The sequence below is a fragment of the Anabas testudineus genome, chromosome 10 (assembly GCF_900324465.2).
Source record: "Anabas testudineus chromosome 10, fAnaTes1.2, whole genome shotgun sequence".
NCBI lineage: Eukaryota > Metazoa > Chordata > Actinopteri > Anabantiformes > Anabantidae > Anabas > Anabas testudineus.
In genome coordinates this window covers 11,493,962-11,514,594 of record NC_046619.1, presented here as the reverse complement: position 1 = coordinate 11,514,594, position 20,633 = coordinate 11,493,962, and the positions used below count along the sequence as shown (strand labels likewise).

Genomic DNA, 20,633 nt, shown 5'->3' with positions numbered 1-20,633 from the left:
CATGGAGAGAAACACTGGTCAAGAATACTTATCACACGCATCCAACTGTGAGACATAAAGATGACAGTGCTACTGTATATGTAAGCAAAACAAATGATAATAGCTGGACAAAACTGAAGTGATAACACCAGAAATAAAAAACTAAACTATAAATAATAATAATAATAAAAAGATGTTAAATAATGTCGCCACTGTGGACACAAACAATTAAACTCATAGTTGTGGATAAGACGAATTAATTCTGCCAAAAGTTAGCCTTTGAATTTAAGTAAAACATGATGTATATAATGATTTACTTTTGCTATGTTTTTGTCAGTGGCACTTACAGAAAAAGTGCCTCTTCCTTCTTGTAAACTAGAAATGGCAACCTGATTGAGTGTAAGTATTCACAGGGAGAGTAAATTAATACACATATATAGTTCTACAGTTCTAGTATTTCTTATACTTACATCTTCAGATGTCCTCCTCCTGTCAGGAAGTACTAGAGTATTTGCATGGCTGCCTGGGACTATAGTAGATCCTATACTCATCCTGGGTCCAACTAACATGTACCGTTTGTCTCCAGATCTGTACTGGATGCTGTGACACAGTGTCCCGTCATAATTTGGTTCTTGGAGGTATTTAGAAGTATAGTCTGTGGACTTTGAACACTGCATTGCAATGAGCACAATGATGCTGATGAGAAAAAGGACTGAAACTGAGCCCAAAGTGATCATGAGATAAAAAGTCACATTATTGTCCTCGTCGTGTTTGGCTGAACTTTTAACATCAGAAGCTGCAAAAGCCTCTTTGGGCTCCACAACTTTAACAAGCACAGTAGCTGTTGCTGACAGGGAGACGTTGCCATTGTCTTTCACCAGTATGACCAGTTTATGCTGAGCCTCGTCTGTCTCTGTGAATGATCGAAGGGTTCTGATCTGTCCTGTATAGCGGTCCAAACCAAAGAGACTGTGGTCAGTAAGTTCCTGCAGTGAAAACAGTAACCAGCCGTTATATCCTATATCAGCGTCATAGGCTCGGACTTTAGTCACCAAGTGTCCTGCGTTCACATTGCGGGGAATCTCCTCCACACCTTCAGCAGAACCATTGGAGCTGACTGGATACAGGATGACTGGAGCGTTGTCGTTCTGATCCAGAATGAACACGTTCACTGTCACGTTGCTGCTCAGTGACGGACTTCCTGAATCTGAGGCCACAACTTGGAACTGGAAAGTTTTCATAGTCTCAAAGTCAAAACTTTTTAGAGCTGATATTTGTCCGTTTTCACTGTTTATGTTGAGAAATGAAGTTACTTTTCTATCATCACTTCCATCTCTGAATATATGATAGGAAATACGAGCATTCTCGTTCTCATCACGATCAAAAGCTTTAACAGAAAACACTGAAGCTCCTGGATCGTTCCCCTCAGTGATATAGAAACTATAGGGACTCATTGAAAACTCTGGACTGTTGTCATTCACATCTGATACTACAACATGTATTATTTTTTCAGAGGAGAGCGATGGGAGTCCAGCGTCTTTTGCAACTACGGTTATGATGTACTCTGATTGTTTCTCTCTGTCAAGCGGTGATCTAGTCACTAATGAAAACATTCTCTCTTGTAAAGACGGGGATAAAGCAAAGGGAACATCTTCAGCTATGGAGCAAATTACTTTCCCATTAAGACCAGAGTCTAAGTCATTTACACTGATCAGGGCCACTGTAGTTCCAGGTTTTGAGTCTTCAGGAACGGAGCTTGAAAATGAGGTAATATCAATTTCAGGTGCGTTGTCATTAACATCAATTATCTTTATAATAACGCTTTTTTGTGCAGCCAGTGGAGCCAGACCTTTATCCGATGCTTGAATTTCAATCCCATATTTGTCTTTATCTTCATGGTCTATGAGACCCTTCACAATAATCTCACCTGTCAATGGGTTTATTTCAAAAAGACTGAATATTTTACGATTGACACTGTTGCTAAATGAATAAACTACTTCACCGTTCACACCTTCATCTAAATCAGTTGCGTTCACTCGTATGACTGTTGTACCTACTGGAGCATTTTCATCGAGCGCAACAGAATAAGTGTCTTTAGAAAACAACGGCGCGTTATCATTAATGTCTAAAACATTTACTAGAATATTTATGTCGCCAGATTTCGGCGGTCTCCCCCCATCTGACGCCGTTAGTATTAATGAGTGGCTTTCAGTTGTTTCCCTATCTAAAGATTTTTGGACAATTAGAACAGGCATTTTTCCATCATCTCCGTTATCTTTAACTTCAAGACGAAAGTGGTCATTTGTGCTAAGTTTATACTGCTGAATAGAGAAAGGGCCACCGTCTGGATCTCGTGCGGGGGGCAGCGGAATACGCGCACCGGGCAACACGGACTCTGAAATTTCCAGCGTTTTCTCCTCTTCTGGAAACATGGGTGAATGGTCATTTACGTCTAGGATTTCCACGCCTATATAGTGGACCTCCAGTGGGTTTTCCAGCACTGTTTTAAGATTCATCACACATGTACTGGTCCGTTCGCACACCTCTTCCCTGTCAATCTTTCGGCTTAAATACAGGATGCCATCGTTCTGATTTACGTGGAAAAAAGCATCTGTAGCACCAGAAACAACACGATACTTCCTGTCTTTCAGCGTGCTTTTGTCTAACCCCAGGTCTTTTGCTATATTACCAACCACAGTTCCTTCTTTTAGTTCTTCAGAGATGGAATATCTCAGTTGCGCAGAAGCCATACTCCACAAAAGCACAACAACGAAGCCGATCCACCGTCTTCTCGCCCTTCTTGCCTCGCATCCTCTTTGTCTCATGATTTAAAGCCAAACCAGTATCCAACCCTCACTGCCTTAAAAATCCTGTGCTAACTAACTAATCCAGCACATGTGAATATCCAGATGCTCACTTTGTTTCAAAAATGTTAAAAATACCGGAAGGTGATTATACAGAGAGCTGCAAGCAAGCAGGCGCTTATGAACTGAGAGGCTATAAAGAGGTGGACCCAAAATGTAATGACGACAAGTCAAAGCCGGAATTCTCCTAACACACTGACACCATGCGATCTCATTGTTCACTACAAAGAAAACAAACATTTCTACAGTTACTAGCATCTTCCGCTCTTGTTTTTATTTTCTTCAGCTATGTGGGCAGAAGCTAGGGACTACATTTACATCGAGTGTAGAGATGCGTGTTTTTACTAATTTAACAATTAAAACGATTATTTTACTAAAAAAAAACTGATACATCAGATTCTGACAAAATGTCCCATGTATTAACTAATTGTTGCCATTTGATGTATATAAGAAAAGAAGCAAAAGTTAAAAGAGTTGGTTTGAAATTTCCTATAACCAGCCATACCACGACAGAGCGCATGAAATTTCATTACTATGGACAGTGAATGACACCAGTTACAATTCGAGTCAGGCACAGGAGTCTCATTATATAGAGGACAGGAAAGCTGAGAACACACTATGGTCTAAGTGAAAAGGAATATTTCGACACAAATTAAATAATACAACCATCCATTTCTCACGGTAGCCTAAAAAAAGGCACGATTGAGTAAACATAGACTTAGTGATAACATGTATTAAAATTACTGGGTATCATCAATCGATATGGCGACAATTTGCACATTCTAGGCTTTCACAAAATGCTCCTTACCTCTTCTGATGTTCGTCGCCTGTCAGGAAGTACTAGTGTATTGGCATGGCTGCCTGGGACTATAGTGGATCCTATACTCATCCTGGGTCCAACTAACATGTACCGTTTGTCTCCAGATCTGTACTGGATGCTGTGACACAGTGTCCCGTCATAATTTGGTTCTTGGAGGTATTTAGAAGTATAGTCTGTGGACTTTGAACACTGCATTGCAATGAGCACAATGATGCTGATGAGAAAAAGGACTGAAACTGAGCCCAAAGTGATCATGAGATAAAAAGTCACATTATTGTCCTCGTCGTGTTTGGCTGAACTTTTAACATCAGAAGCTGCAAAAGCCTCTTTAGGCTCCACAACTTTAACAAGCACAGTAGCTGTTGCTGACAGGGACACGTTGCCATTGTCTTTCACCAGTATGACCAGTTTATGCTGAGCCTCGTCTGTCTCTGTGAATGATCGAAGGGTTCTGATCTGTCCTGTATAGCGGTCCAAACCAAAGAGACTGTGGTCAGTAAGTTCCTGCAGTGAAAACAGTAACCAGCCGTTATATCCTATATCAGCATCATAGGCTCGGACTTTAGTCACCAAGTGTCCTGCGTTCACATTGCGGGGAATCTCCTCCACACCTTCAGCAGAACCATTGGAGCTGACTGGATACAGGATGACTGGAGCGTTGTCGTTCTGATCCAGAATGAACACGTTCACTGTGACGTTGCTGCTCAGTGACGGACTTCCTGAATCTGAGGCCACAACTTGGAACTGGAAAGTTTTCATAGTCTCAAAGTCAAAACTTTTAAGAGCTGATATTTGTCCGTTTTCACTGTTTATGTTGAGAAATGAAGTTACTTTTCTATCATCGCTTCCATCTCTGAATATATGATAGGAAATATGAGCATTCTCGTTCTCATCACGATCAAAAGCTTTAACAGAAAACACTGAAGCTCCTGGATCGTTCCCCTCACTGATATAGAAAGCATAGGGGCTCAGTGAAAACTCTGGACTGTTGTCGTTCACATCTGATACTACAACATGTATCGTCTTCTGAGATGATAATGGAGGTTGACCAGCGTCTTTTGCAACTATTGTCATGTCATACTGTGACTGTTTCTCTCTGTCCAGAGGGGATTTTGTAACTAAAGAATAGATTTTTTCTTGTAAGGATGGTGACAAAGCAAAAGGAACATCTTCAGCTATGGAACACATGACTTTTCCATTAAGACCCGAGTCCAAGTCAGTGACACTGATCAGTGCTACTGTAGTTCCAAGTCTGGAATCTTCAGTGATAAAACTTGAAAACGAGGTCACATCAATCTCAGGTGCGTTGTCATTTAGATCCACTATCTTGACTATTACACTTTTTTCTGTAGCCAGAGGAGCAAGAGCTTTATCCGATGCCTGTATTTCAATTTCATATTTATCTTTGTGCTCATAGTCTATCAGACCCTTCACTATTATCTCACCAGTTGATGGATTAATATCAAAAATGCCCAATAACCTCTGATTGACACTGTTGCTAAATGAATAAACTACTTCACCGTTCACACCTTCATCTAAATCAGTTGCGTTCACTTGTATCACTGTTGTACCTACTGGAGCATTTTCATTGAGCATCACAGAGTAAACATCTTTAGAGAAAACAGGTACGTTATCATTAACGTCTAAAACCTTCACTAGAATATTCATTTCACCAGATTTGTGAGGTTTCCCTCCATCTAATGCAGTTAAAGTTAGGGTGTGACTCTCTGCTGTTTCCCTGTCTAAAGATTTTTGAACAACTAATATTGGTATTTTACCATCGTCTCCTTTGTCCTTAACTTCCAAACGGAAGTGATCGTTGGGGTTAAGTTTATATTGCTGCACAGAGAATTGACCACTGTCTGGATCTCGCGCCGCTCTTAGTTGAATTCGGGCTCCAGGTAAAACGGATTCTGAAATTTCCAATCGTTTCTCTTTTTCTGGGAAACTAGGAGAGTGGTCATTTATATCCAACACCTCCACTGCCACGTAGTGCACTTCTAGCGGGTTTTCCAGCACCGTTTTAAGATTTATTAAACACGTACTGCTCTGCGCGCACACCTCTTCTCTGTCAATCTTTCGGCTCACATACAGGACACCATCGTTCTGGTTCACATGGAATAGAGGATCCGCATTACTAGAAACAATCCGGTACTTCCTGTCTTTCAGCGTGCTTTTATCCAGTCCCAGGTCTTTTGCAATATTTCCAACCACAGTTCCTTCGTTAACCTCCTCGGAAACTGAATATCGGATTTGCGCCCAGGCCACGCTCCATAAAAGCACAACCACGCAGCCGAACAAACATCGTCTCTCCATTCGCTTCTCGTTTCTTTGTTCCATGATTAGACCCCGATATCGCCAGTACTCATTCATAATAACAAAAATCCATTGTAGTGATAGAATACAATACTTTCGTGCATAGCAAACTCCGAACTGTTTCTAAAACAACTGTATTAAAGGTAAATTGAATATTTCCACCCGCAGCAAGACGATGAGGAATGACTGTGTTGATATCAAACTGGGAAAGCTTTCAAGAGGTGGAACCAAAATGCAATGACGACAAGCGCATGGAAAACACACTTCTTCCATTACACTGACACCATGCGATGTAAATTCTCACTGCAGAAGATCAAGAACCACCTAATCTGAACGATAAACTGTATATGTTTCTTTTTTATTTGGTTAACGTGAGGCACTACCCAAAAGGAGGCGGTTTATGAGATAGAGGATGCTGATCACTGTTACCACAATACCTCCTTCTAATAACACAAAACAACCCAGTGCTAATATGAAGAAGTATAAGCTTACTTTACAGGTTTAAATGATGTGAACTGGAGATTTACAGCACGATAACGTCTCTCTGATTAACTCACACACACTAGGAAACAACAAACATGTTCAGCACCATGGACAGAGTTTCCAGTACTGTATGTTAGACCGTACTGTATATTTAAGTTATTCTACTTCAGGTTTGTTGATCCTGTTCCATGAACGAAAGGTTATTAAGCTTTTTTTCATAGGCAATCGCAACTTGCCTATAGACTGTTATGTCAATGCGATTAAACCATATTAATGGCATGCTGATGTAGCTCAATTGCATCACTAAATTTCCCCTGCCATAATTATTGTTAAACAATATGTTATTCATCTTCATCGATCAATATAGTTGCTAGATCGATTACTAAAGTGACAAAAAAGTAAAACATTTACAATCTGAGTATACCCGTCCAACCTTAATCCAGGATTCCTATACTGTAAGCGAAAACATGTCCTGAAACGACATCGGATCAACTTTGATAAATTGTAGCAAGCGGATTCAGTGACATGTTTTGCAAAAACATACTGAGGCATCAGCATGGTCATCATTCACACAGAAACTCTGGCAAGAAGTAAAGCAAGAAGGCTTTCTCTCTGTATTAAAGGGATGAATTACTAAATATAAAGTAGACATTGGCAGCTGTTCCTATATATTGATCATAAAACTTATTAATAAATAAAGTTAAATGTGAACATTTTTCAAGCACAGGTTGTTGAACATAAAGATGTTTTGCGTTAAATTAGTCATAGACCTCCACTTTTAAAGTGGGAATATAATTCTTTGTTAGAAAAAAAAACCACCTTCGATAGAATTTATCTTACCTCTTCAGATGTCCTCCTCCTGTCAGGAAGTACTAGTGTATTGGCATGGCTGCCTGGGACTATAGTAGATCCTATACTCATCCTGGGTCCAACTAACATGTACCGTTTGTCTCCAGATCTGTACTGGATGCTGTGACACAGTGTCCCGTCATAATTTGGTTCTTGGAGGTATTTAGAAGTATAGTCTGTGGACTTTGAACACTGCATTGCAATGAGCACAATGATGCTGATGAGAAAAAGGACTGAAACTGAGCCCAAAGTGATCATGAGATAAAAAGTCACATTATTGTCCTCGTCGTGTTTGGCTGAACTTTTAACATCAGAAGCTGCAAAAGCCTCTTTAGGCTCCACAACTTTAACGAGCACAGTAGCTGTTGCTGACAGGGAGACGTTGCCATTGTCTTTCACCAGTATGACCAGTTTATGCTGAGCCTCGTCTGTCTCTGTGAATGATCGAAGGGTTCTGATCTGTCCTGTATAGCGGTCCAAACCAAAGAGACTGTGGTCAGTAAGTTCCTGCAGTGAAAACAGTAACCAGCCGTTATATCCTATATCAGCGTCATAGGCTCGGACTTTAGTCACCAAGTGTCCTGCGTTCACATTGCGGGGAATCTCCTCCACACCTTCAGCAGAACCATTGGAGCTGACTGGATACAGGATGACTGGAGCGTTGTCGTTCTGATCCAGAATGAACACGTTCACTGTCACGTTGCTGCTCAGTGACGGACTTCCTGAATCTGAGGCCACAACTTGGAACTGGAAAGTTTTCATAGTCTCAAAGTCAAAACTTTTAAGAGCTGATATTTGTCCGTTTTCACTGTTTATGTTGAGAAATGAAGTTACTTTTCTATCATCGCTTCCATCTCTGAATATATGATAGGAAATACGAGCATTCTCGTTCTCATCACAATCAAAGGCTTTAACAGAAAACACTGAAGCTCCTGGATCGTTCCCCTCAGTGATATAGAAACTATAGGGGCTCAGTGAAAACTCTGGACTGTTGTCATTCACATCTGATACTACAACATGTATCGTCTTCTGAGATGATAATGGAGGTTGACCAGCGTCTTTTGCAACTATTGTCATGTCATACTGTGACTGTTTTTCTCTGTCCAGAGGGGATTTTGTAACTAAAGAATAGATTTTTTCTTGTAAGGATGGTGACAAAGCAAAAGGAACATCTTCAGCTATGGAGCAAATCACTTTTCCATTAAGACCCGAGTCCAAGTCAGTGACACTGATCAGTGCTACTGTAGTTCCAAGTCTGGAATCTTCAGAGATAAAACTTGAAAAGGAGGTAACATCAATCTCAGGTGCGTTGTCATTTAGATCCACTATCTTGACTATTACACTTTTTTCTGTAGCCAGAGGAGCAAGAGCTTTATCTGATGCCTTTATTTCAATTTCATATTTATCTTTGTGCTCATAGTCTATCAGACCCTTCACTATTATCTCACCGGTTGATGGATTAATATCAAAAATGCCCAATAACCTCTGATTGACACTGTTGCTAAATGAATAAACTACTTCACCGTTCACACCTTCATCTGAATCAGTTGCGTTCACTTGTATCACTGTTGTACCTATTGGAACATTTTCATTGAGCATCACAGAGTAAACATCTTTAGAGAAAACAGGTACGTTATCATTAACGTCTAAAACCTTCACTAGAATATTCATTTCACCAGATTTGGGAGGTTTCCCTCCATCTAATGCAGTTAAAGTTAGGGTGTGACTCTCTGCTGTTTCCCTGTCTAAAGATTTTTGAACAACTAATATTGGTATTTTACCATCATCTCCTTTATCCTTAACTTCCAAACGAAAGTGATCGTTGGGGTTAAGTTTATATTGTTGAACGGAGAATTGACCACTGTCTGGATCTCGCGCCGCTCTTAGTTGAATTCGTGCTCCAGGTAAAACGGATTCTGAAATATCCAGCTTTTCCTCTATTTCTGGGAAACTAGGAGAGTGGTCATTTATATCCAACAACTCCACTGCCACGTAGTGCACTTCTAGCGGGTTTTCCAGCACCGTTTTAAGATTTATTAAACACGTACTGCTCTGCGCGCACACCTCTTCTCTGTCAATCTTTCGGCTCACATACAGGACACCATCGTTCTGGTTCACATGGAATAGAGGATCCGCATTACTAGAAACAATCCGGTACTTCCTGTCTTTCAGCGTGCTTTTATCCAGTCCCAGGTCTTTTGCAATATTTCCAACCACAGTTCCTTCGTTAACCTCCTCGGACACTGAATATCGGATTTGCGCCCAGGCCACGCTCCATAAAAGCACAACCACGCAGCCGAACAAACATCGTCTCTCCATTCGCTTCTCGTTTCTTTGTTCCATGATTAGACCCCGATATCGCCAGTACTCATTCATAATAACAAAAATCCATTGTAGTGATAGAATACAATACTTTCGTGCATAGCAAACTCCGAGCTGTTTCTAAAACAACAGTATTAAAGGTAAATTGAATATTTCCACCCGCAGCAAGACGATGAGGAATGACTGTGTTGATATCAAACTGAGAAAGCTTTTAGGAGGTGGAACCAAAATGCAATGACGACAAGCGCATTGAAAACACACTTCTTCCATTACACTGACACCATGCGATGTAAATTCTCACTGCAGAAGAACAAGAAACACCTAATCTGAATGATAAACTGTATATGTTTCTTTTCATTTGGTTAACGTGAGGCACTACCCAAAAGGAGGCGGTTTATGAGATAGAGGATGCTGATCACTGTTACCACAATACCTCCTTCTAATAACCCAAAACAACCCAGTGCTAATATGAAGAAGTATAAGCTTACTTTACAGGTTTAAATGATGTGAACTGAAGATTTACAGCACGATAACGTCTCTCTGATTAACTCACACACACTAGGAAACAACAAACATGTTCAGCACCATGGACAGAGTTTCCAGTACTGTATGTTAGACCGTACTGTATATTTAAGTTATTCTACTTGATCTTGTCCCATGAACGAAAGGTTATTAAACTTTTTATATAGGCAGTCACAACTTTTCCATGGAGTGTCATGTCAACGTGATTAAGCCATATTAATGGCATGCTGATGTAGCTCAATTGCATCACTAAATTTCTCCTGCCATATGTTTGATTAAACAATTTCTTATTCATCATCATCGATCAATATAGTTGCTAGATCGATTACTTAAGTGACAAAAACGAAGATAGTTATAAACTGAGTCTGACCTGTCCAACCAGGATTCCTTAAACTGTAAAATAAAATAGTAAAGCAGCTAATAGAAAACATAATTATGTGTTTACTATTAATTAGTGTAAAGCTTTTTCACGGTATAAAAATGATAAATTACTGAATATAAAGTGGACATTGGTAGCTGTTCCTATATGCTGATCATAAAACTCAAACATAAAGATAAATGGGAACATTGTTCAGACACTGGTTGTTAAACATAAAGGTTTTGCGCGTTATATTATTCAAAGACCTCCACTACAAAAGTGGGAATATAATTCATTGTTACAAAAATAAATCAAATTCTGGTTTGAATTTATCTTACCTCGTCACATGTCCTCCTCCTGTCAGGAAGTACTAGTGTATTGGCATGGCTGCCTGGGACTATAGTAGATCCTATACTCATCCTGGGTCCAACTAACATGTACCGTTTGTCTCCAGATCTGTACTGGATGCTGTGACACAGTGTCCCGTCATAATTTGGTTCTTGGAGGTATTTAGAAGTATAGTCTGTGGACTTTGAACACTGCATTGCAATGAGCACAATGATGCTGATGAGAAAAAGGACTGAAACTGAGCCCAAAGTGATCATGAGATAAAAAGTCACATTATTGTCCTCGTCGTGTTTGGCTGAACTTTTAACATCAGAAGCTGCAAAAGCCTCTTTAGGCTCCACAACTTTAACGAGCACAGTAGCTGTTGCTGACAGTGAGACGTTGCCATTGTCTTTCACCAGTATGACCAGTTTATGCTGAGCCTCGTCTGTCTCTGTGAATGATCGAAGGGTTCTGACCTGTCCTGTATAGCGGTCCAAACCAAAGAGACTGTGGTCAGTAAGTTCCTGCAGAGAAAACAGTAACCAGCCGTTATATCCTATATCAGCGTCATAGGCTCGGACTTTAGTCACCAAGTGTCCTGCGTTCACATTGCGGGGAATCTCCTCCACACCTTCAGCAGAACCATTGGAGCTGACTGGATACAGGATGACTGGAGCGTTGTCGTTCTGATCCAGAATGAACACGTTCACTGTCACGTTGCTGCTCAGTGACGGACTTCCTGAATCTGAGGCCACAACTTGGAACTGGAAAGTTTTCACTGTCTCAAAGTCAAAACTTTTTAGTGCTGATATTTGTCCGTTTTCACTGTTTATGTTGAGAAATGAAGTTACTTTTCTATCATCGTTTCCATCTCTGAATATATGATAGGAAATACGAGCATTCTCGTTCTCATCACAATCAAAGGCTTTAACAGAAAACACTGAAGCTCCTGGATCGTTCCCCTCAGTGATATAGAAACTATAGGGGCTCAGTGAAAACTCTGGACTGTTGTCGTTCACATCTGATACTACAACATGTATCGTCTTCTGAGATGATAATGGAGGTTGACCAGCGTCTTTTGCAACTATTGTCATGTCATACTGTGACTGTTTTTCTCTGTCCAGAGGGGATTTTGTAACTAAAGAATAGATTTTTTCTTGTAAGGATGGTGACAAAGCAAAAGGAACATCTTCAGCTATGGAACACATGACTTTTCCATTAAGACCCGAGTCCAAGTCAGTGACACTGATCAGTGCTACTGTAGTTCCAAGTCTGGAATCTTCAGAGATAAAACTTGAAAACGAGGTCACATCAATCTCAGGTGCGTTGTCATTTAGATCAACTATCTTGACTATTACGCTTTTTTCTGTAGCCAGAGGAGCAAGAGCTTTATCTGATGCCTTTATTTCAATTTCATATTTATCTTTGTGCTCATAGTCTATCAGACCCTTCACTATTATCTCACCGGTTGATGGATTAATATCAAAAATGCCTAATAACCTCTGATTGACACTGTTGCTAAAGGAATAAACTACTTCACCGTTCACACCTTCATCTGAATCAGTTGCGTTCACTTGTATCACTGTTGTACCTACTGGAGCATTTTCATTGAGCATCACAGAGTAAACATCTTTAGAGAAAACAGGTACGTTATCATTAACGTCTAAAACCTTCACTAGAATATTCATTTCACCAGATTTGGGAGGTTTCCCTCCATCTAATGCAGTTAAAGTTAGGGTGTGACTCTCTGCTGTTTCCCTGTCTAAAGATTTTTGAACAACTAATATTGGTATTTTACCATCATCTCCTTTATCCTTAACTTCCAAACGAAAGTGATCGTTGGGGTTAAGTTTATATTGTTGAACGGAGAATTGACCACTGTCTGGATCTCGCGCCGCTCTTAGTTGAATTCGTGCTCCAGGTAAAACGGATTCTGAAATATCCAGCTTTTCCTCTATTTCTGGGAAACTAGGAGAGTGGTCATTTATATCCAACAACTCCACTGCCACGTAGTGCACTTCTAGCGGGTTTTCCAGCACCGTTTTAAGATTTATTAAACACGTACTGCTCTGCGCGCACACCTCTTCTCTGTCAATCTTTCGGCTCACATACAGGACACCATCGTTCTGGTTCACATGGAATAGAGGATCCGCATTACTAGAAACAATCCGGTACTTCCTGTCTTTCAGCGTGCTTTTATCCAGTCCCAGGTCTTTTGCAATATTTCCAACCACAGTTCCTTCGTTAACCTCCTCGGACACTGAATATCGGATTTGCGCCCAGGCCACGCTCCATAAAAGCACAACCACGCAGCCGAACAAACATCGTCTCTCCATTCGCTTCTCGTTTCTTTGTTCCATGATTAGACCCCGATATCGCCAGTACTCATTCATAATAACAAAAATCCATTGTAGTGATAGAATACAATACTTTCGTGCATAGCAAACTCCGAGCTGTTTCTGAAACAACAGTATTAAAGGTAAATTGAATATTTCCACCCGCAGCAAGACGATGAGGACTGACTGTGTTGATATCAAACTGAGAAAGCTTTTAAGAGGTGGAACCAAAATGCAATGACGACAAGCGCATTGAAAACACACTTCTTCCATTACACTGACACCATGCGATGTAAATTCTCACTGCAGAAGAACAAGAAACACCTTATCTGAATGATAAACTGTATATGTTTCTTTTCATTTGGTTAACGTGAGGCACCACCCAAAAGCAGGCGGTTTATGAGATAGAGGACGCTGATCACTGTTACCACAATACCTCCTTCTAATAACCCAAAACAACCCAGTGCTAAAATGACAAAATATAAGCTTACTTTACAGGTTTAAATGATGTGAACTGAAGATTTACAGCACGATAACGTCTCTCTGATTAACTCACACACACTAGGAAACAACAAACATGTTCAGCACCATGGACAGAGTTTCCAGTACTGTATGTTAGACCGTACTGTATATTTAAGTTATTCTACTTGATCTTGTCCCATGAACGAAAGGTTATTAAACTTTTTATATAGGCAGTCACAACTTTTCCATGGAGTGTCATGTCAACGTGATTAAGCCATATTAATGGCATGCTGATGTAGCTCAATTGCATCACTAAATTTCTCCTGCCATATGTTTGATTAAACAATTTCTTATTCATCATCATCGATCAATATAGTTGCTAGATCGATTACTTAAGTGACAAAAACGAAGATAGTTATAAACTGAGTCTGACCTGTCCAACCAGGATTCCTTAAACTGTAAAACAAAATAGTAAAGCAGCTAATATAAAACATAATTATGTGTTTACTATTAATTAGTGAAAAGCTTTTTCACGGTATAAAAATGATAAATTACTGAATATAAAGTGGACATTGGTAGCTGTTCCTATATGCTGATCATAAAACTCAAACATAAAGATAAATGGGAACATTGTTCAGACACTGGTTGTTAAACATAAAGGTTTTGCGCGTTATATTATTCAAAGACCTCCACTACAAAAGTGGGAATATAATTCTTTGTTACAAAAATAAATCAAATTCTGGTTTGAATTTATCTTACCTCTTCAGATGTCCTCCTCCTGTCAGGAAGTACTAGAGTATTTGCATGGCTGCCTGGGACTATAGTGGATCCTATACTCATCCTGGGTCCAACTAACATGTACCGTTTGTCTCCAGATCTGTACTGGATGCTGTGACACAGTGTCCCGTCATAATTTGGTTCTTGGAGGTATTTAGAAGTATAGTCTGTGGACTTTGAACACTGCATTGCAATGAGCACAATGATGCTGATGAGAAAAAGGACTGAAACTGAGCCCAAAGTGATCATGAGATAAAAAGTCACATTATTGTCCTCGTCGTGTTTGGCTGAACTTTTAACATCAGAAGCTGCAAAAGCCTCTTTAGGCTCCACAACTTTAACAAGCACAGTAGCTGTTGCTGACAGGGAGACGTTGCCATTGTCTTTCACCAGTATGACCAGTTTATGCTGAGCCTCGTCTGTCTCTGTGAATGATCGAAGGGTTCTGATCTGTCCTGTATAGCGGTCCAAACCAAAGAGACTGTGGTCAGTAAGTTCCTGCAGAGAAAACAGTAACCAGCCGTTATATCCTATATCAGCGTCATAGGCTCGGACTTTAGTCACCAAGTGTCCTGCGTTCACATTGCGGGGAATCTCCTCCACACCTTCAGCAGAACCATTGGAGCTGACTGGATACAGGATGACTGGAGCGTTGTCGTTCTGATCCAGAATGAACACGTTCACTGTGACGTTGCTGCTCAGTGACGGACTTCCTGAATCTGAGGCCACAACTTGGAACTGGAAAGTTTTCACTGTCTCAAAGTCAAAACTTTTAAGAGCTGATATTTGTCCGTTTTCACTGTTTATGTTGAGAAATGAAGTTACTTTTCTATCATCGCTTCCATCTCTGAATATATGATAGGAAATACGAGCATTCTCGTTCTCATCACGATCAAAAGCTTTAACAGAAAACACTGAAGCTCCTGCATCGTTCCCCTCAGTGATATAGAAACTATAGGGGCTCAGTGAAAACTCTGGACTGTTGTCATTCACATCTGATACTACAACATGTATCGTCTTCTGAGATGATAATGGAGGTTGACCAGCATCTTTTGCAACGATTGTCAAGTCATACTGTGACTGTTTCTCTCTGTCCAGAGGGAATTTTGTCACTAATGAGTACATTTTGTCCTGCAATGATGATGATAAAGCAAATGGAACATCCTCATTGAGGAAACAAACCACTTTTCCATTAAGCCCAGAGTCTAAGTCATTTACACTGATCAGTGCTACTGTAGTTCCAGGTCTGGAATCTTCAGGGATCGAGCTAGAAAATGAAGTAACTTCAATCTCAGGTGCGTTGTCATTTACATCAACTATTTTAATGATGACGCTTTTTTCTGTAGTCAGCGGGGCCAGACCTTTATCTGATGCTTCAATTTCAATTTCGTATCTGTCCTTTTGCTCATAATCTATAAGACCCTTGACAATTATATCGCCTGTTGATGAATTGATATCAAAAAGTGTAAATAATTTATTACTCACGCTGTTTCCAAATGAGTAGTAAACTTCTCCATTTTGACCATCATCTAAATCAGTTGCGTTCACTTGTAGTACAGTGGTGCCAACTGGAGAATTTTCATTGAGCAAAACAGAGTAAACATCCTTAGAGAAAATTGGTGTGTTATCATTAACATCCAAGACATTAACTTGAATATTCATGTCACCAGATTTTGGAGGCTTCCCTCCATCAAGTGCCGTCAGTGTTAAAGCGTGAGTTCCCGATGCTTCCCTGTCTAAAGATTTTTGCAAAACCAATATTGGTATTTTGCCATCTTCTCCTTTGTCTCTAACTTCCAAACGAAAGTGATCGTTGGGGTTAAGTTTATATTGCTGCACAGAGAATTGACCACTATCTGGGTCCCGCGAAGGCTTAAGCTGAAATCGTGTTCCAGGCAATACAGACTCAGAAATTTCCAATCGTTTCTCTTTTTCTGGGAAACTAGGAGAGTGGTCATTTATATCCAACACCTCCACTGCCACGTAGTGCACTTCTAGCGGGTTTTCCAGCACCGTTTTAAGATTTATTAAACACGTACTGCTCTGCGCGCACACCTGTTCTCTGTCAATCTTTCGGCTCACATACAGGACACCATCGTTCTGGTTCACATGGAATAGAGGATCCGCATTACTAGAAACAATCCGGTACTTCCTGTCTTTCAGCGTGCTTTTATCCAGTCCCAGGTCTTTTGCAATATTTCCAACCACAGTTCCTTCGTTAACCTCCTCGGACACTGAATATCGTATTTGCGCCCAGGCCACGCTCCATAAAAGCACAACCACGCAGCCGAACAAACATCGTCTCTCCATTCGCTTCTCGTTTCTTTGTTCCATGATTAGACCCCGATATCGCCAGTACTCATTCATAATAACAAAAATCCATTGTAGTGATAGAATACAATACTTTCGTGCATAGCAAACTCCGAGCTGTTTCTAAAACAACAGCATTAAAGGTAAATTGAATATTTCCACCCGCAGCAAGACGATGAGGAATGACTGTGTTGATATCAAACTGGGAAAGCTTTCAAGAGGTGGAACCAAAATGCAATGACGACAAGCGCATTGAAAACACACTTCTTCCATTACACTGACACCATGCGATGTAAATTCTCACTGCAGAAGAACAAGAAACACCTAATCTGAATGATAAACTGTATATGTTTCTTTTCATTTGGTTAACATGAGGCACTACCCAAAAGGAGGCGGTTTATGAGATAGAGGACGCTGATCACTGTTACCACAATACCTCCTTCTAATAACCCAAAACAACCCAGTGCTAAAATGACAAAAGTATAAGCTTACTTTACAGGTTTAAATGATGTGAACTGAAGATTTACAGCACGATAACGTCTCTCTGATTAACTCGCACACACTAGGAAACAACAAACATGTTCAGCACCATGGACAGAGATTCCAGTACTGTATGTTAGACCGTACTGTATATTTAAGTTATTCTACTTGATCTTGTTCCATGAACGAAAGGTTATTAAACTTTTTATATAGGCAGTCACAACTTTTCCATGGAGTGTCATGTCAACGTGATTAAGCCATATTAATGGCATGCTGATGTAGCTCAATTGCATCACTAAATTTCCCCTGCCATATTTATTGTTAAACAATATGTTATTCATCATCATTGATCAATATAGTTGCTAGATCGATTACTGAAGTGACAAAAACGAAGATAGTTAAAAACTGAGTCTGACCTGTCCAACCAGGATTCCTTAAACTGTAAAATAAAATAGTAAAGCAGCTAATAGAAAACATAATTATGTGTTTACTATTAATTAGTGTAAAGCTTTTTTACGGTATAAAAATGATAAATTACTGAATATAAAGTGGACATTGGTAGCTGTTCCTATATGCTGATCATAAAACTCAAACATAAAGATAAATGGGAACATTGTTCAGACACTGGTTGTTAAACATATAGGTTTTGCGCGTTATATTATTCAAAGACCTCCACTACAAAAGTGGGAATATAATTCTTTGTTACAAAAATAAATCAAATTCTGGTTTGAATTTATCTTACCTCTTCAGATGTCCTCCTCCTGTCAGGAAGTACTAGAGTATTGGCATGGCTGCCTGGGACTATAGTGGATCCTATACTCATCCTGGGTCCAACTAACATGTACCGTTTGTCTCCAGATCTGTACTGGATGCTGTGACACAGTGTCCCGTCATAATTTGGTTCTTGGAGGTATTTAGAAGTATAGTCTGTGGACTTTGAACACTGCATTGCAATGAGCACAATGATGCTGATGAGAAAAAGGACTGACACTGAGCCCAAAGTGATCATGAGATAAAAAGTCACATTATTGTCCTCGTCGTGTTTGGCTGAACTTTTAACATCAGAAGCTGCAAAAGCCTCTTTAGGCTCCACAACTTTAACAAGCACAGTAGCTGTTGCTGACAGTGACACGTTGCCATTGTCTTTGACCAGTATGACCAGTTTATGCTGAGCCTCGTCTGTCTCTGTGAATGATCGAAGGGTTCTGATCTGTCCTGTATAGCGGTCCAAACCAAAGAGACTGTGGTCAGTAAGTTCCTGCAGTGAAAACAGTAACCAGCCGTTATATCCTATATCAGCATCATAGGCTCGGACTTTAGTCACCAAGTGTCCTGCGTTCACATTGCGGGGAATCTCCTCCACACCTTCAGCAGAACCATTGGAGCTGACTGGATACAGGATGACTGGAGCGTTGTCGTTCTGATCCAGAATGAACACGTTCACTGTGACGTTGCTGCTCAGTGACGGACTTCCTGAATCTGAGGCCACAACTTGGAACTGGAAAGTTTTCACAGCCTCAAAGTCAAAACTTTTTAGAGCTGATATTTGTCCGTTTTCACTGTTTATGTTGAGAAATGAAGTTACTTTTCTATCATCGCTTCCATTTCTAAATATATGATATGAAATACGAGCATTCTCGTTCTCATCACGATCAAAAGCTTTAACAGAAAACACTGAAGCTCCTGGATCGTTCCCCTCAGTGATATAGAAACTATAGGGGCTCATTGAAAACTCTGGACTGTTGTCGTTCACATCTGATACTACAACATGTATCGTCTTCTGAGATGATAATGGAGGTTGACCAGCATCTTTTGCAACGATTGTCAAGTCATACTGTGACTGTTTCTCTCTGTCCAGAGGGGATTTGACTAGTAATGAATACATTCTCTCTTGTAAAGACGGTGATAAAGCAAAGGGAACATCTTCAGCTATGGAGCAAATCACTTTTCCATTAAGACCAGAGTCTAAGTCATTTACACTGATCAGTGCTACTGTAGTTCCGGGTCTGGAGTCTTCAGGAACCGAGTTTAAAAATGAGGTAATATCGATTTCAGGTGCGTTGTCATTTACGTCAACTATTTTAATATGAACACTTTTTTGTGTCGATAAAGGAGCGATGCCCTTATCTGATGCTTGAATTTCAATCTCATATTTATCCTTCTGCTCATAGTCGATTAAACCTTTCACAATAATTTCGCCTGTCAGTGGATTAATATCAAAAAGATTTAATAATCGACGACTGACAATACTGCTAAATGAATAAACTACATCTCCGTTTGGACCTTCATCTAAATCACTTGCGTTCACTTGTATGATTGTTGTGCCTAACGGAGCATTTTCATCTAACATCACAGAATAAACATCTTGAGAGAAAACAGGAGCATTGTCATTAATATCCAAAACATTTACCATAATATTTACGCCACCAGATTTCGGAGGTTTTCCTCCATCCACTGCGGTCAGCACTAACGAATGAGTCCCTGCTGCTTCTCTATCCAGAGATTTTTGGATAACTAATATGGGTACTTTACCGTCATCTCCCTTATCTTTTACGTCCAAACGAAAATATTCATTGGGGCTAAGTTTATACTGTTGGGTGGAGAATGAACCGCTATCTGGGTCTCGTGCCGGTGGTAGTGGAATACGCACTCCAGGTAACACGGACTCCGAAATATCCAGTGTTTTCTCTTTATCAGGAAAACTGGGAGCATGGTCATTTATATCCACAACCTCCACTCCTATATAGTGGATTTCCAGTGGATTTTCCAGGACTGTTTTCAGATTGATTGAACACATATTGCCCTGCGCGCACACCTCTTCTCTGTCAATTTTTCGACTGACATAAAGAATTCCATCGTTTTGATTTACATAGAAAAGAGGATCCGCATTACTAGAAACAATCCGATACTTCCTGTCCTTCAACGTGCTTTGGTCCAATCCTAGGTCTTTTGCAACATTCCCAATTACAAATCCTTCGTTAACTTCCTCAGAGACAGAATATCGTAATTGTGCCGAGGCCACCCTCCACAGAAGCACGGCAATCACACAGCTGACGAAAGATCCTTTCGCAATTCGTCTCTCGTCTCGTCTTTGTTCCATGATTGAAACCGAAATCATCAATAATCCATCACAAAAACATTAACTGAGTAGTGATGAAAGGATCCAGTTCTTACGTGTGTACAAACTATAATCCTCTTTCTGGAACGTCAGATACACGGGGAAGTAACAAAGGCAGCAGTAAGCACCAAAACGAGTACGACAATATCGACCTGAGCACTCATCTAAGAGGTGGACTGTACGCCATGATGACAAGCTGACGTAAAATAAATATTTCTTTCTGTTACACTGACACCATGCGATCTAAATTCTCACTACAGAAATTCAAAAGCCAACAGCACTTAGGAAAAACGTTGACTTATTAGAT

At 40.2% G+C, this 20,633-nt stretch overlaps 5 protein-coding genes across 6 annotated transcripts in view; all 5 read right to left on the bottom strand.

Moving 5' to 3' along the window:
• LOC113160053 (protocadherin alpha-C2-like) overlaps positions 1-9,669 on the bottom strand; it is a 137,442-nt gene extending 127,773 nt beyond the window's left edge. Inside the window, exon 1 of one of the 2 annotated variants that reach the window (XM_026357096.1) lies at positions 7,303-9,669. In XM_026357096.1, coding sequence (XP_026212881.1) covers positions 7,303-9,654 — 2,352 coding nt within the window. In that variant the 5' untranslated portion in view covers positions 9,655-9,669. Of the gene's footprint in view, positions 1-3,651; positions 6,004-7,302 lie in introns of those variants that run through there. The other variant, XM_026357097.1, reaches the window with a different exon arrangement.
• LOC113160424 (protocadherin alpha-8-like) lies at positions 19-2,804 on the bottom strand. The gene is made up of 2 exons (XM_026357668.1): positions 450-2,804; positions 19-45 (listed from the first exon to the last, which is right to left on the bottom strand). Exons 1-2 carry the CDS (start codon positions 2,802-2,804, stop codon positions 19-21), a joined length of 2,382 nt encoding a protein of 793 aa, XP_026213453.1.
• Positions 9,670-10,842: 1,173 nt separating the features above from the next.
• On the bottom strand, positions 10,843-13,240 carry LOC113160929 (protocadherin alpha-8-like). Its single transcript, XM_026358394.1, has one exon. The coding sequence runs from the start codon at positions 13,234-13,236 to the stop codon at positions 10,843-10,845; it is 2,394 nt and encodes a 797-aa protein (XP_026214179.1). The 5' UTR covers positions 13,237-13,240.
• A 1,151-nt stretch (positions 13,241-14,391) lies between these two features.
• Positions 14,392-16,752, bottom strand: LOC113160928 (protocadherin alpha-8-like). The gene has a single exon (XM_026358393.1). It carries the CDS (start codon positions 16,750-16,752, stop codon positions 14,392-14,394), a length of 2,361 nt encoding a protein of 786 aa, XP_026214178.1.
• A 1,189-nt stretch (positions 16,753-17,941) lies between these two features.
• LOC113160927 (protocadherin alpha-8-like) lies at positions 17,942-20,308 on the bottom strand. The gene has a single exon (XM_026358392.1). It carries the CDS (start codon positions 20,306-20,308, stop codon positions 17,942-17,944), a length of 2,367 nt encoding a protein of 788 aa, XP_026214177.1.
• Positions 20,309-20,633: the final 325 nt, after the last annotated feature.